The sequence below is a fragment of the Andrena cerasifolii genome, chromosome 10 (genome assembly GCF_050908995.1).
Source record: "Andrena cerasifolii isolate SP2316 chromosome 10, iyAndCera1_principal, whole genome shotgun sequence".
Classification (NCBI taxonomy): Eukaryota; Metazoa; Arthropoda; class Insecta; order Hymenoptera; family Andrenidae; genus Andrena; species Andrena cerasifolii.
Window position 1 is genome coordinate 8,943,244 of NC_135127.1, and position 12,476 is coordinate 8,955,719.

Here is a 12,476-nt window from a genome sequence, read left to right on the forward strand (position 1 = left end):
CCGTCTCGACGCACCGGTAGACGTCATTCTTCCGAGATGCGATCACCGAACGAACCCGCCTTTATGCTTGAGAATTTACCAGCTGCCGATACACGGCTTCATCGCGCACAGTGCCGCGACGTTCGAAAACACGACGAATACCTCACCTATCCAGATTTCTTTGTTCAGTTTCTCTCTCCCTAACTACTGTTTCCCCAATTTCACCCCTCATCTTCTTATAATATATAAATCGGCGCAGGCAGAGGTATCGATGCTTATTCAATTACTGATTAACGAGAGGATTAACGCAACCTTTGCATTTCCATGACAGTCAATTAGAGGCTTATTCCCCGAAAGCATTCGCGCAAAAGAGCAGCGGATGCACGTGTGTATACGCCGCACACTGCACAGCGCGGCGGTTCTAACCACGCCTTTAGGTTCGCGGGGGGTCCGTCCGCGAATATACATGGAACAAAGAAGAAGAAGAGGGGCGGATATATCTCGCTGCTCGATTTCACAGATCCATTCCAGGAATCGATATTTTTAAACGGTCGGATTTAAGAGGATCTCGTCTCGGAGCCAACGTCACCGAGCCGTCTGGCGGAGGGTTTGGATCTCTCGCGGACGAGTTTTCGTGGCTGCGCTCTGCCAGGTAACGCCTTCAGAGACTCCCCCGACAATTGCACGGCGGAAGGACAACAGGAAAAAGAATTCTTCTATTCTTAGGAGACACTCTCCCCCACCGCGCGCGCGTTCTTTCGTTCCCTTCCGTTCCGCGCGGCAGAAGCAAGGGAGGAAATCATCGAAGTCGTCCTCGTCTTTTTCTCCCGGCTTCCTCCGCTTTCCACATTTTTCCCTTCTATTCCCCGTTGCGTTAATGCCCGTGGCGCCTCGAGCCGGAGTCGCGTCGAGACTTGGAAATAAGAGAAGCCCTGCTCGCGTAGGAAGGGCCTCGCGGAGATTCCTGAATCGATGTTCCAGAAGAAGGGATAAATAGACGAAGGCGGGGTTAGACGTAGCCAGGTACCCCCTGGGAGAAGTGCGCAGGAGAGATCCGCGGGTGGAATGCAAGCACGCCCAGTTGGAGTAATTCAGTCGGGGAACGAAATAATTCGTGCGATCGCGCGCGATTGTTGTAATTGATGCTAACGACGGGATATGTTGACATCCTGTCGACGAATTCTCACGAGACGTATTAATTTTGTCTCCGATGGCAATTGCGCGGTATATTGTCATGTATTACGAAAGATTTCTCGATTGGTAGAAGAGGAGCTACGCTTAACTCCGCTCTATATTTAGGCTTCGAATCCTTCTTACCCCTTTTCGAATATCGTTTAAGAATTACTGCTTTTCTCCTGTTCCCCTGGATCCAGTGTCCACGAAATGGCCACCACCCAGTTTCCCGGAAGTATTTAGGTGCAGCAGGGTGTTCCGTGTTCCGATTTACGGAGCCCAATAAATTTTCGGCCTCGGTATCCTCTCCCGTACCTCCCCTCGAGTTGAACGAACTTCGCTGGCTCTATGCGCGGGCCAGAACGGCACCCTCGACGCCTCAGACGCCACTTACTAATTCTCTGCCCTTTGCACCCACGCGCGCACGTGCCTGCAGGCTAATGCAATAACGCGGTCGGAACCCCTGTCGGGGCTTAGCCCTGTTACCACGTGGTTTATGCGCGTGCCGGTCCCAGAAGGTGACGAGAACATACGTAAATTGCCACCGACATTACTTCCTGGTTATATTTAGGCCCCGAGGAAGATCGAGTTTCCCGCTACCGACCGCACGAATCCGCGATAACCGATGGGAGACACAGTGGTACTGCAGGGGTGTCCTCCCCCATCGATTTGCCTCCGCTTTCTACTTTCTGGGGAGCAAATATAGACCACGCTCAGGTATCCCCTATTTTCAGAGGATCCCTCCGACACACTTTTTCGTCCGACGTTTTTTCTGTGCTCCTCCCTCGCGTAGATGTTCTCCCGTCTTTTAAAGCTCCCTGAAAGTAAGGCTACGTTAATGGGGGGCACGCGCGCCTGCGGGATGACGGACACGTGCGCGGCTGTGTATGAAATTGTCAAACTTACTTATGACGGAACGGAGGAACATCCCCGTCCGTCTGGTGGCATTTGGGTGAGAGCTTTTTCTTCGAGCTGGAGCGAGAGGAAGTGCATCCCCATTAAATGGGTAAAAACTTTCTTAACTTTCTTACTACTCCGGAGCTCCATACTCTATATTATTTTCGGAGCCAGAAAAAGAAATCCACGGGCGCCGGGAATCGAACCCGAGTCGTCCGCGTGCTGATCAGTTGCCTTTGCCACCACGGCTAACGCCGACTCTCCGCGGTCTCTGTTCTCGGAACTCCTTATAAATGTACACCACCTATGTGCTAAAGGCACACACTAGGACGTTGCCTACTACATTATCAAATAACTGCCTAATATTCTAAGAGATCGAAGTGAAGTAGTACTGTAGTGAATTGGAGTAAACTTGTCCAGTCTCCACTCTCTGAATTAAAGCCCAGCGCGTGCACCTCGAACTCTGACCCCACAAAACGCCCAGGAAGCCTGTCCCAGATATCCAGGATGGGCCATCGCTCTTCGCGCCGACTTTTCGTCGGGCTCTCGGGTATTCTTATCGGGCCATTCATCATTTTTCCTCGAGGACGTGGTCTAACGAGCTAGAGAGCGTGCACGGGCACGCGCGAAGGGATACCGAGGCTCGCGCCTACCATCTCCGGCTGCTCGCAAGAGGGTGCCTACTGTTGGCAGCCGACAAAAATAGCGCCCCGATGCCGTTGTACCTACGGATGCAACGAGCATTACCATCGACAGGGAGGAAGGAAGGGAGACACGTCGGGATTTAGACGTGACGGGGGCCCTTCGACACGCGAAAGGGACGTTGTTCCACGTTGAACCAAGGGATCATCGCGGAGTTGGAGGAAGCTCTATTTCCGGTCTACAAGGCCCTCGACTCGCTAGGTGCTCTGTAGCACGGGGCTCCAGAGGAAAACGCAGAAAAACCAGAGTCCTTCGGATTTTCTAGGGATTGCCCTGGAGGCTTCACGAACCACACGCGAGGAGGATGATCGCGTAACGCTGGCAGGAAAACATGTACTCATGTAAAATGATCCGAAGAACTGGATCGAGGTCTGTCTCTTTTGAAATGAAAGTCCCATTTTGCAGAGTTCATCGACTTCTATCTTTGCATGTCCTCGTCAAAGGTTCCGCACGAATTCATTCGTTTTTCTTTTGCAAAAGACAGAATTCATTGCACAGTGTAATTTTCAGTGGCGTCTTTATAACGTGGGCGCTCTAGGCAGTCGCCAGGGGCCCCATGATATTAGGGACCTCCAAATAATAAAAGGTCTGATTTTAAGTCCTACTCAGGGGCCCTTACAATGATCTTAAGACGCTTCTGGTAATATTTTCCTCAATCACGTACCGCTATATTATAGTCGGCGGTGTACGCGCTCGAGTGCGATTGAGCAGTCAGCTGATCGGAAGCAGATTTCCTTGGGACTGATTTATTCCGAGAATAGCGACCGATCGAGATCTCAGAAACGAACCATTACACGAAGATCATGAATGTTTCATGAGAGTAATAATTACCGGGGAAAAAATCAAACTCCGTGCAATCGTCGTGCTATTAAAAGACCGGAGTAACGTGCGGAAAGAAGGATTCTGCAACTCTGCGTACGCAGTCGGTCGCTTCGAAGGGCAAGCGAGTTTAGTCTTCCTCCCAAGCATGCGAAGAACGCGGTCGATTTGGGATCCCGAAAAAAGAAGTCTGAAACGATCCCCCCCCCCTTTTTACCGTACAGACGCTTCTCGGCCCAAGTAGTCTCGATCGAAGAAACGAAAGCTCGTGCATCTCGAATTCGGGAATGAAAAGAGACTAGGTGCCGACTATCGGACAAAAGCTTACCGGTGTGTTTCAGCCTCGAAATAGCCGCCTCGGGACGTCGACTCTCGGAGTATCTCGCGGTCCACGGAGCAACGACACTTTTCCTTCTTTCTCCTCCCCTTCGTCCTCCTCTTCGCCAGGCACTCTCGCGCCGCGGAATAGGACGGAATATGGTAAACCGTGCCCCGACTCGCGGAGGACGATACCTCCGGACGAATAAATAAATAAATTAAATGGTCGAGCGTGGATCCGAGCTTCAGCGATATTCCACCCCCGACCCTCCATTCAAAGGAAGACCGACCCAGTCGACGCGCTTTCAACGACTGCCGCCACTCGGTCCTCACGCTCGCCCCTCCAGTCGCGGCAAAGCTCCCATTTGTCCAGAAGCTTTCTTTCCGCTTTCCCCACCAGTCTTCGGCCTTCTCTCTACCCATTTCCCCGGGATGGCAGCGATGGGGTCTCGATGCGATTATTTATGGATTTCCTGAGAGTCGATCGTCCACGATGCCTTTAATTCGTCCTCCAATTTACGATCAGTTTTTATGCCTGTGCTAATTTCGAACCTTTAAACAAAGCACGGGGTAGTTAATCTATCAATGGTTTGTGAATTGCTTGGTCATGGAGTCAAAGTGTATTCGAATCCCTGGAGATTGTAACGCTCGGCGCGTCTGACTAACGCGGAAGAATCCACTGAAATGCATCAAGAACTGGTTACTACAACTTCAGTTGATTGCATAATTTTTTGTGGAATTAGTGCAACGTGAGTAATGTAAAAAATGCAGATACTACGCAAGTTACACGTGACGTGCAAGCTTAGACGTGCCAGTCTGGCCAAGATGCCATCCGCTATTTTTTCCGAGTTCTTCTTTGTCCCTTCGCGGGTAGCATATCCGCCGGAACTAGCCCACGAATACTTTTTTCACTTTCGTCTCCCGTCGATGCTCAGCCTCGCATTCTTCCCCCTCTAAATCGTATTAAAAGGCATTACTAAAAGGAGGACTCTCTGGATTATACTGCGGCGAATCTGTCGCGATTGAATTATTCGTTAGTCCTGATAAACCATCGTATCTTCCTTCAATGCATTTTTATTTTACAAGTGTGAATGAACCCATGATCGACGTGTTAAAGGAACTACTGATTGCGAGGCAACGTCACGATTGTGAGATTATAAACGTGATACTGCTGGTGATGTATTCCCTTCGAAGATGCGTCAGCAAATATGCATGTCGACGAAGTTCTGCTTGCTTTTGTAGACTGGGCCCCAAGCACCGTACTTGTTCTTGCTCGATGCCTGCTGCTGGGATGGCAGATAACTTTCGGACGACGCACGCCCACCTTTGTTCTTGCTGCAGGGAAGACAATAAAGAACAGGATGAGGACAAAACGTTGTCATTCTAGCCCCTTCAGCAAAAAGGAATCGAAGAGGCTTCAAAGATGCACGGAAATAGATTACTTAATTTATTACGCACCTAAAGTCCTGGAGGGGACCCTTGATTGCGTGGACGTTGATTCTAGTGTGCACCATTTTGATTCCCTTCCTTTCTCCTTGGATTTTATAATTAGACTTGCTCTATTCTCTCTTTCCGTCTTTCAATCACAGGTTTCAGCCAATTGCAATCGATTTTCGCTACTGACGAACAATCTTTCGGGAATAACTTTTATGCCAGATGACGTCACTCTATGGTACGTGATGCAGGTGAACCAGAACCAGTAGTTCTAACCGATTTGCAACGTTACCACGACGACTCCCCTTGCGAGTCCGGAGGTTTTTAGCAAGTCTGTTCAGAAATGAGTAGCAAAAGTCAGTAACACGTAGTTTCGAAATCTCCTACAGGCTTAAGGGGGGGATTCTCGAGTAACAACCCCCGAAATTTATGATTTTTTGTTGAAAAAGCTATTGTTAATATTGCATTAAACTCTTTTGGGATATAAGGAGGCATCTTTAAACTTGCAGAAAATATTTTATTTATGTCGAACCTTCTTATTATTTATTAATTATTGTGGAATCTCTTCGATTAATAAATAACAAGAAGGATCGACATAAAAAAAATATTTTCTGCAAGTGTGAAGATGCCTCCTTATATCCCAAAAGAGTTTAGTCCTATATGACCAACAGTATTATTAAAAAAAATTCTTAAATATCAGTTACTTTTGGGGCTGTTAGACGAGAATCCCCCTTAAGTCCTCGAAAGGTCTTGCAAAACTATTGCAACTTCATCTTGAAGCCGTAACCCGTTTATTATTTAAACTCGGGGATCTAAGGTGCAGAGGAGTCCTCTGCAATTGCATAAAGAAAGGGAGAACAGGTTTCGAGGTTTCTGCAACCTGATATTCGTCACCGCAAGCTGATGCAGCGAATATTGAAGCAAGATCTTTCCACCCGATTTCTGAAGTTAGATCGAGCATGATCGATGTCGCAGAGGGACAATCAAGGTGCAGCGCATAAGTAGGAACCAGTTTCTACGTGTCCGCACTTACCTGACACTGGGTAAGAATGTCGGGGAGTTGCCTTGGCAGTCTAAAACTTTGCACCGCATCGACACATACGTCTCCTAGATGGCCACGCAACACTACTGGGTTCCCGTTAGTGGCAAGCTAATCCTGACTCTACGATCGACTCGATGACTCCAATCAAAGGATGTCAGGTCCAAGAGCGAATTAAATGACGGACGTCCACGCGAAGATCTTCAGCAAGACTGCAGGTTCTCCAGCGATTCCGTCGCTCTTACATAGTCTCCGCGTGTCCCCTTCTTCGCGCTTTGACCACCGATATCAGGTGGGGGTCGATCTCGAATCCTTCGATCTACCACCGGCGAAATACTTTATAGACGATTGTAAAATGCCAGACGATTTTGTCCATCCTCGATGAGGTTTTTCATATCCCGGACAGTGAGGGGCAGTGGTCGCAGGGAATTAAAAGCGAAGAAATGGAATTCGCTGGGGAAATGGTCCTTTACCGTAACTTGTTTACTGGAACGGTCTGCCCGATAGATTCATTAATAATGTACATTAATTAACGAAGGTGACTTTATTTACGTATTCCTCGAAGCAGTCGGAAACGTGACTTAAGCTACTATGTACCTCCGCGTTGTAACATTCATTAAACTTTTCCAAGGAGGAAGCAAGTAGCAGCATCCACCTTCTTCGCCTGGAAATATTAATGAGCCCGATTAGACATTAGAAACAGTCGTCGAGCGCGAAGTCAAGCCTGTAAATTCATGCCGTCGGTGGAGATCGAACTCCACCCAGACCGGAACTATTATCATTCGTCTAAAAACAAACTGCGCGTTGTTTTCGGGCGTAGGAAGATTCCGGATCCCTCGCGGGCTCCTGAACTAACTTTAGTGTGAGAGATGGGACACCTAATGGTCGTAAAGGGCCGCGGTCTCGCCTTCGCGTAAATCAACGGCGCATCAATCTTTCCAGCCTCCGTCGTTGGATCGTTCTAGAACCGCGATTGTTAAGTCAATTACACTCTGTCTTCGCCGGGGATCGACAACCACCGCGCAAGTTCCCGATGCGGTCGCCATCGCTGCCTCGTCCGATATAAATTATACATTCAAGGGGAAAATAAAAAATACGTCGTGCAACTTGCAAGCAAAGGCAAACGAGAATCTGACGCAACAGGTATCCCCGATGTCATCAGGTTGTTAATCTGCAACAACCGAAATATTCTGCTGAACAGCCTCAACAACACGCAGCATTATAACGATTCTCAAAAGCATAAGAATGTCTGTTTTACATTACCGGTCCTGAATTAGAATCACTGGAGTACTTTCTAATACTTGAGTCTTGCGAAACAGATCGCCGGCGCGAATATCGTGTATTACTCTACTTGCGGGGGATTTCGTATTTGTTTAGTAATCCGCAACCATCGGTGAATGGATTTAACGAGGGAAGTTCGATGCGAATAAAGTTTATACTGTAAAAAAAATTATGTACAATTAAATGAGATGTATAACAATTCCCTTTCGCGGGATGTGTAGTGTATTTCATATTGGATGGACATACGTATCGCATTAAGGAAAACGATGTATAAATTTATTATATTACACTTATTTTACAATCGCAACAGGGACCGTTTTTATCTCGCTTCTGCTACGCTAGTTTGATTTCCCGGACTCAGACTGATCAACCGATTAGAATTCTCCGCCAGATCAGTTATACTGACTCTCCCGCGCTGTTTCACGAACTTCGCGACAGCCTCGAGCTCGTCCTGAGAGATATATATGAATTTCCCGCGATCGTCAATGACGCCAGTTAAATTCCCGTTTGCTTGCAGCTCTTGAATTCTATCTACCACGCTCGCTGTTTTTAAGCTAAACCTTGCTGCCAGATCTTCGAGGACCACAACTTTGTGTTGTTTAATATGTTGAAGAAATTCTATTAGTAAATTCTCCTCATCTTCTTTCGCATCATCCTCGTCGTACCCTTCTTCCTCTACGCTAAACGCTTCTTTCATTTGCAAGTACTCCTCGTGCTCCTTCCTTTCTTTCTCCTCTCTGGCTGCTTTCTCCGCCTCCTCCTTTCGCAACTCCTCCTCTCGTTCCTTCTCGTGCTGTTTGTCCCTTTCCTCTTGCTCCAGTTGCTCTATCTTCTTGCGTGTCTCCCGCTCCTGTTCAGCTGCTTCTCTTTGCACCTTCTTCTCCGCTTTGGCTGCCAATTTCGCCCGCTTCTTAGTACCTATCTTTTGATCGGACGCGTCTGACTTGACATCCATCTCGTCGTTGCCTTCGTTTCCCGAGCCATTCTCATCTTTCTCGACTGGCTGGCTCGCAGTGGCTTGCATGCGACGTCTAACATTTCTCTGACCAGCTGCCCGCCTCACCGGTCTGCCTTCTGTAGCCCTTTCTGGCGCGTGAGCTTCTTCCTTCGACGCAGCTACAATGGATTGAAAAGAATGAACGAACGGAAGCCCCTTTGGTGACAAACACTCGTAGAACTTAAGAATCTAGCTTAAATACATCGATCTGTCAGAGACACAAGAATTTCAACGGAATTACAGGAGGAGCTATGGAAACATCTGTTTCATAACAAATTTAGGGGTTAGAAAGCTACGCTGAACATTCTTTATTAATAATGAAGTGAATTACGATAAGCAGGTGAACGTACTCGATCTTCGACTTAAGAACACCGTACAGATAATAATCAACAGAACAATGAAAACAGCAAAAACTGCTAACAAAGTGACGTCCATTTTTTTTTTTATTTTTCCAAGTTGCTGCAAGTTGCCAGCGGATTATCGCCTGCCTCGATAATCAACGATGCCCAGTGGCGCCGCATACGTGAATTTCGCCGATTGTTTTTCGAAGGTGACGTGTGCTGTGTGTATGGTTCCGCAATTGGAGTTACTCGTAATTCGTTTCACCGCGGTATTAACAGCGATCAGAAGTAGATAATCATGTTAAAATTCGGAAGTGTATTCCTCGTTCTTCTATGCATCCTCGAATATGGCACGGGACTTTATTTCCACATCGCCGAGACCGAGAGAAAGTGTTTCATCGAAGAGATTCCAGATGAAACGGCAGTATTAGGTGCATATTAAAATATATACGTCAACGAAGTCAACGCCAATGATTTTGGCCCGGTTGGACTTTCCACCGCACTTTTTGATTCACTTTCTTCCACTTGCAGTAAAGTATAAGGTCGAGTTGTACGACCCGAGAACCGGCGGGTTCATGCCGAGCAGCCTTGGGATGGGGATGCACGTGGAAGTCCGCGATCCAGATGATAAAATGATCCTTTCGAGGGTGTACAGTTCCGAGGGGCGAATTTCTTTCACCTCTCACACGCCCGGTGAACACATTATCTGCTTGTATTCTAACAGCAGCTCTTGGTTCAGTGGTACTCAATTGGTACGAGAATATTAGCTCCTATGAACTCAAAGGATTTCTGTTTCTACCGTAACGTAGCTAAGTGTAACTAAGAATTACTTTCCCTCCAGCGAGTGCATTTGGACATTCAAGTAGGCGAACACGCCATTGACTACGCCAATATAGCTCAGAAGGAGAAACTGTCCGAGTTGCAGTTGAGATTGCGTCAACTCCTCGATCAAGTCGAACAGATAACCAAGGAACAGAATTATCAGAGGGTAACTAATATTCTAATGCCTGATTATTCCCATATCAGTTTCGGCTATAATTGTATGCTTTTGCTTTCTAGTATCGTGAGGAGCGTTTTAGGCAGACGTCCGAAAGCACGCATCGTCGTGTGTTTTGGTGGTCGTTCACACAGTCTGTGGTTCTGCTGATCATGGGTGCATGGCAAATGAGACATTTGAAGAGCTTCTTCGAAGCGAAGAAACTAGTTTAAGATCAGAAGCCATTAATCCTAAGATATTAGTCATTTTAAAGAGATTAGTTTCCATTGCCATCGTGTGAAACTTTCGTTGTAATTTATTTAAAAATAAGTATGCGCTGAATGGTCTTCAAAAAAAGTTTATACTTTCCATATGCAATCACTAGAGGATATTCATAGAGTTTCATTGAATAATGTATTCATGTAAAACGATCAGTCCTTTGGCACATTCAGAGCAATGCATGGGGTGAATTTTCATTGAAATAAAGCTACTGTAATTTTCAATGAATTCCTGATTACTGTTCCCTCGAATTTGAATGACGCTTACAATAAGCGACGTTAGGGTTAGACAAAATGGCGGTAAGATACACGAGAACTTGCCTTTACGTTCGTTTGTATCTGAATCGTGCAGCCAACCACGTGAGATGCGAGAAGTAACATTTTACCACGAAATTTTATTTGACATTGGACCGTATAAGTGTGTTTAAAAAAAAAAACACTTTTAAGTATCGGCAAATAAGAATATATAACTGAAGATTTAATAGGCAGAGATGTAATTTTCAAAGAATTCCTGATTACCGTTCCCTCAAATTTGAATGACGCTTACAATAAGCGACGTTAGGGTTAGACAAAATGGCGGTAAGATACATGAGAACTTGTCTGTACATTCGTTTGTATCTGAATCGTGCAGCCATCCACGTGAGAAATTTAGTTGACATTGGGCCGTAAAAGTGTTTAAAAAAAACACTTTTAGGTATCGGCAAATAAGAATACATAACTGAAGATTTAATAGGCAAAGAGAGGTATTTCTATTATGTTTGCCTGCCGGCAAGCATTTCGACTTGGGACGCGACTGGTTCTTACGAGAGAATCTGTCGACTTGCGTCAAATCCCATTAATTTTCAAAGAAAAGCTCGATGCCAATTTCTACGGAGGAACTTTCGTCCACACGAAGGCGAATCTCCGTGAGGCAATTAAGGAGAACGAGGAAGCTAATAACAGAAAACCACTTGGGAAGCTCCAGGGAAAGCTCAAGTTGATGTTTACGTGCAAGAAATGCAATTACAGAAATAGCAAAATCATATCGAAGGTGGCATACGAGAAGGGATTAGTTATAGTGCGATGCGAGGGTTGTAAAAATAATCATTTAATCGCCGACAACCTCGGATGGTTCTCTGAGATGAAAAATACGAAGAATATTGAGAGGTTTTTAGCATCAAAGGGGGAGACTGTTCGTAAGGTACATAACTATGACGACGGATATATCGAGGTTGTCACTCAAGCAGAGCTGGACTTGATACAACATAACAAGGATATGGGACATTCAATCGAGGGAGAAGAAAACGAGAGCTGTATCGAAGAAAAGAAGGTTGGGACTTCTGAGAAAACATAGTTGAAGGGAAAGATTTTTTAGCCTAGCAGAGAGAAGGCAAAGAAGTATATAGGCGAATGTAAATATTTCTAAATTTATTGTATACTGCTTATACTCTCTATACTACGTCAAATTTACTGGTATACGCATAAAAAATAATATCGGAAAGTTTGGTTGATATGGAAAGACTTAAAGAATATTTGTCTTGGTCTTTTGAATTACACAAATCGTTGCATACTTCTTTAATTGTATAAAATGTAAATAATACTTCTAATATGTACAATTTGGTAGAAAATACATATTCTCGAATGAGACTTCTCAGATCTTAGAAAAATACTACGAGACTTGCCTCTTGGTGCGATGTAACAAGATTTCATATAACTTTCTGTGCAAAAATCCTCGCGCTACCGTTGAGTCTAATGATTAGGTTTAATCTTACTCTCAGAAATGGCAGACCTTGGCACATGATGCAAAAGTTGTTATATGGCAAGTTTTAATTAAGAAAATGTGTTGAGTACTCGTGTAAATATCTTTAAAGGTATATATATATGTGTAACACATTTTTATAAAAACATGTTTCGTTAACAACAGAATGTGTGTATATAATACATAATATATGTATATAAAATATATGATGGTAGAAACAAAAGGAATGACTTATTATTTTCCCTTATTGCATATATATATATATGTTTGTGTGTGTGTGTGTATATATAAAATCTGCATTTTGGAAGATTCGTATTGCCATAGATTTTAAATATCTTTAAGGCCCGTTGCACAGGAGCGGCATGCGTTATTTTGCAGTCGCATCAATACGACAATACTGCCGCAAAATATACATATATTTTATATATCTCTCTATATACATATATGCACTGCTGGCACACAACGTTACATTGACGCGGCTGTAAAATGACGCATGCCGCTGGT

At 45.3% G+C, this 12,476-nt stretch overlaps 4 protein-coding genes across 5 annotated transcripts in view; 2 read left to right on the top strand and 2 right to left on the bottom strand.

Moving 5' to 3' along the window:
• Rols (zinc-RING finger and ankyrin repeat domain-containing protein rolling pebbles) overlaps window positions 1-2,196 on the bottom strand; it is a 48,981-nt gene extending 46,785 nt beyond the window's left edge. The window contains exons 1-2 of one of the 2 annotated variants that reach the window (XM_076822108.1): window positions 2,059-2,196; window positions 1,297-1,970 (exon numbers count right to left, since the gene is read on the bottom strand). The gene's annotated coding sequence lies outside the window, so the exon portion shown is untranslated. Of the gene's footprint in view, window positions 1-1,296 lie in introns of both variants that reach the window. The other variant, XM_076822107.1, reaches the window with a different exon arrangement.
• Window positions 2,197-4,944: 2,748 nt separating this feature from the next.
• Window positions 4,945-9,157, bottom strand: Ddrgk1 (DDRGK domain containing 1). The gene is made up of 5 exons (XM_076822112.1): window positions 8,990-9,157; window positions 7,885-8,758; window positions 6,356-7,799; window positions 5,347-5,655; window positions 4,945-5,223 (listed from the first exon to the last, which is right to left on the bottom strand). The coding sequence occupies exons 1-2, from the start codon at window positions 9,072-9,074 to the stop codon at window positions 7,962-7,964; spliced, it is 882 nt and encodes a 293-aa protein (XP_076678227.1). The 5' UTR covers window positions 9,075-9,157; the 3' UTR covers window positions 4,945-5,223; window positions 5,347-5,655; window positions 6,356-7,799; window positions 7,885-7,961.
• A 7-nt stretch (window positions 9,158-9,164) lies between these two features.
• Eca (transmembrane p24 trafficking protein eclair) lies at window positions 9,165-10,459 on the top strand. Its single transcript, XM_076822115.1, has 4 exons — window positions 9,165-9,411; window positions 9,512-9,732; window positions 9,822-9,968; window positions 10,040-10,459. Exons 1-4 carry the CDS (start codon window positions 9,279-9,281, stop codon window positions 10,187-10,189), a joined length of 651 nt encoding a protein of 216 aa, XP_076678230.1. The 5' UTR covers window positions 9,165-9,278; the 3' UTR covers window positions 10,190-10,459.
• A 113-nt stretch (window positions 10,460-10,572) lies between these two features.
• LOC143374181 (uncharacterized) lies at window positions 10,573-12,195 on the top strand. Its single transcript, XM_076822116.1, has 2 exons — window positions 10,573-10,680; window positions 10,929-12,195. Exon 2 carries the CDS (start codon window positions 10,989-10,991, stop codon window positions 11,565-11,567), a length of 579 nt encoding a protein of 192 aa, XP_076678231.1. The 5' UTR covers window positions 10,573-10,680; window positions 10,929-10,988; the 3' UTR covers window positions 11,568-12,195.
• The last annotated feature ends 281 nt before the right edge of the window (window positions 12,196-12,476 follow it).

Excerpts from the sequence above, each read along its gene's own strand:
- Eca (XM_076822115.1), top strand. The coding sequence starts at position 9,279 with ATGTTAAAATTCGGAAGTGTATTCCTCGTTCTTCTATGCATCCTCGAA. Across the intron at positions 9,412-9,511 it reads AGATGAAACGGCAGTATTAG|TAAAGTATAAGGTCGAGTTG; the intron begins GTGCATATTAAA and ends TTCCACTTGCAG. Across the intron at positions 9,733-9,821 it reads GGTTCAGTGGTACTCAATTG|CGAGTGCATTTGGACATTCA; the intron begins GTACGAGAATAT and ends CTTTCCCTCCAG.
- LOC143374181 (XM_076822116.1), top strand. The coding sequence starts at position 10,989 with ATGTTTGCCTGCCGGCAAGCATTTCGACTTGGGACGCGACTGGTTCTT.
- Ddrgk1 (XM_076822112.1), bottom strand. The coding sequence starts at position 9,074 with ATGGACGTCACTTTGTTAGCAGTTTTTGCTGTTTTCATTGTTCTGTTG. Across the intron at positions 8,759-8,989 it reads GTTCTTAAGTCGAAGATCGA|CTGCGTCGAAGGAAGAAGCT; the intron begins GTACGTTCACCT and ends AATCCATTGTAG.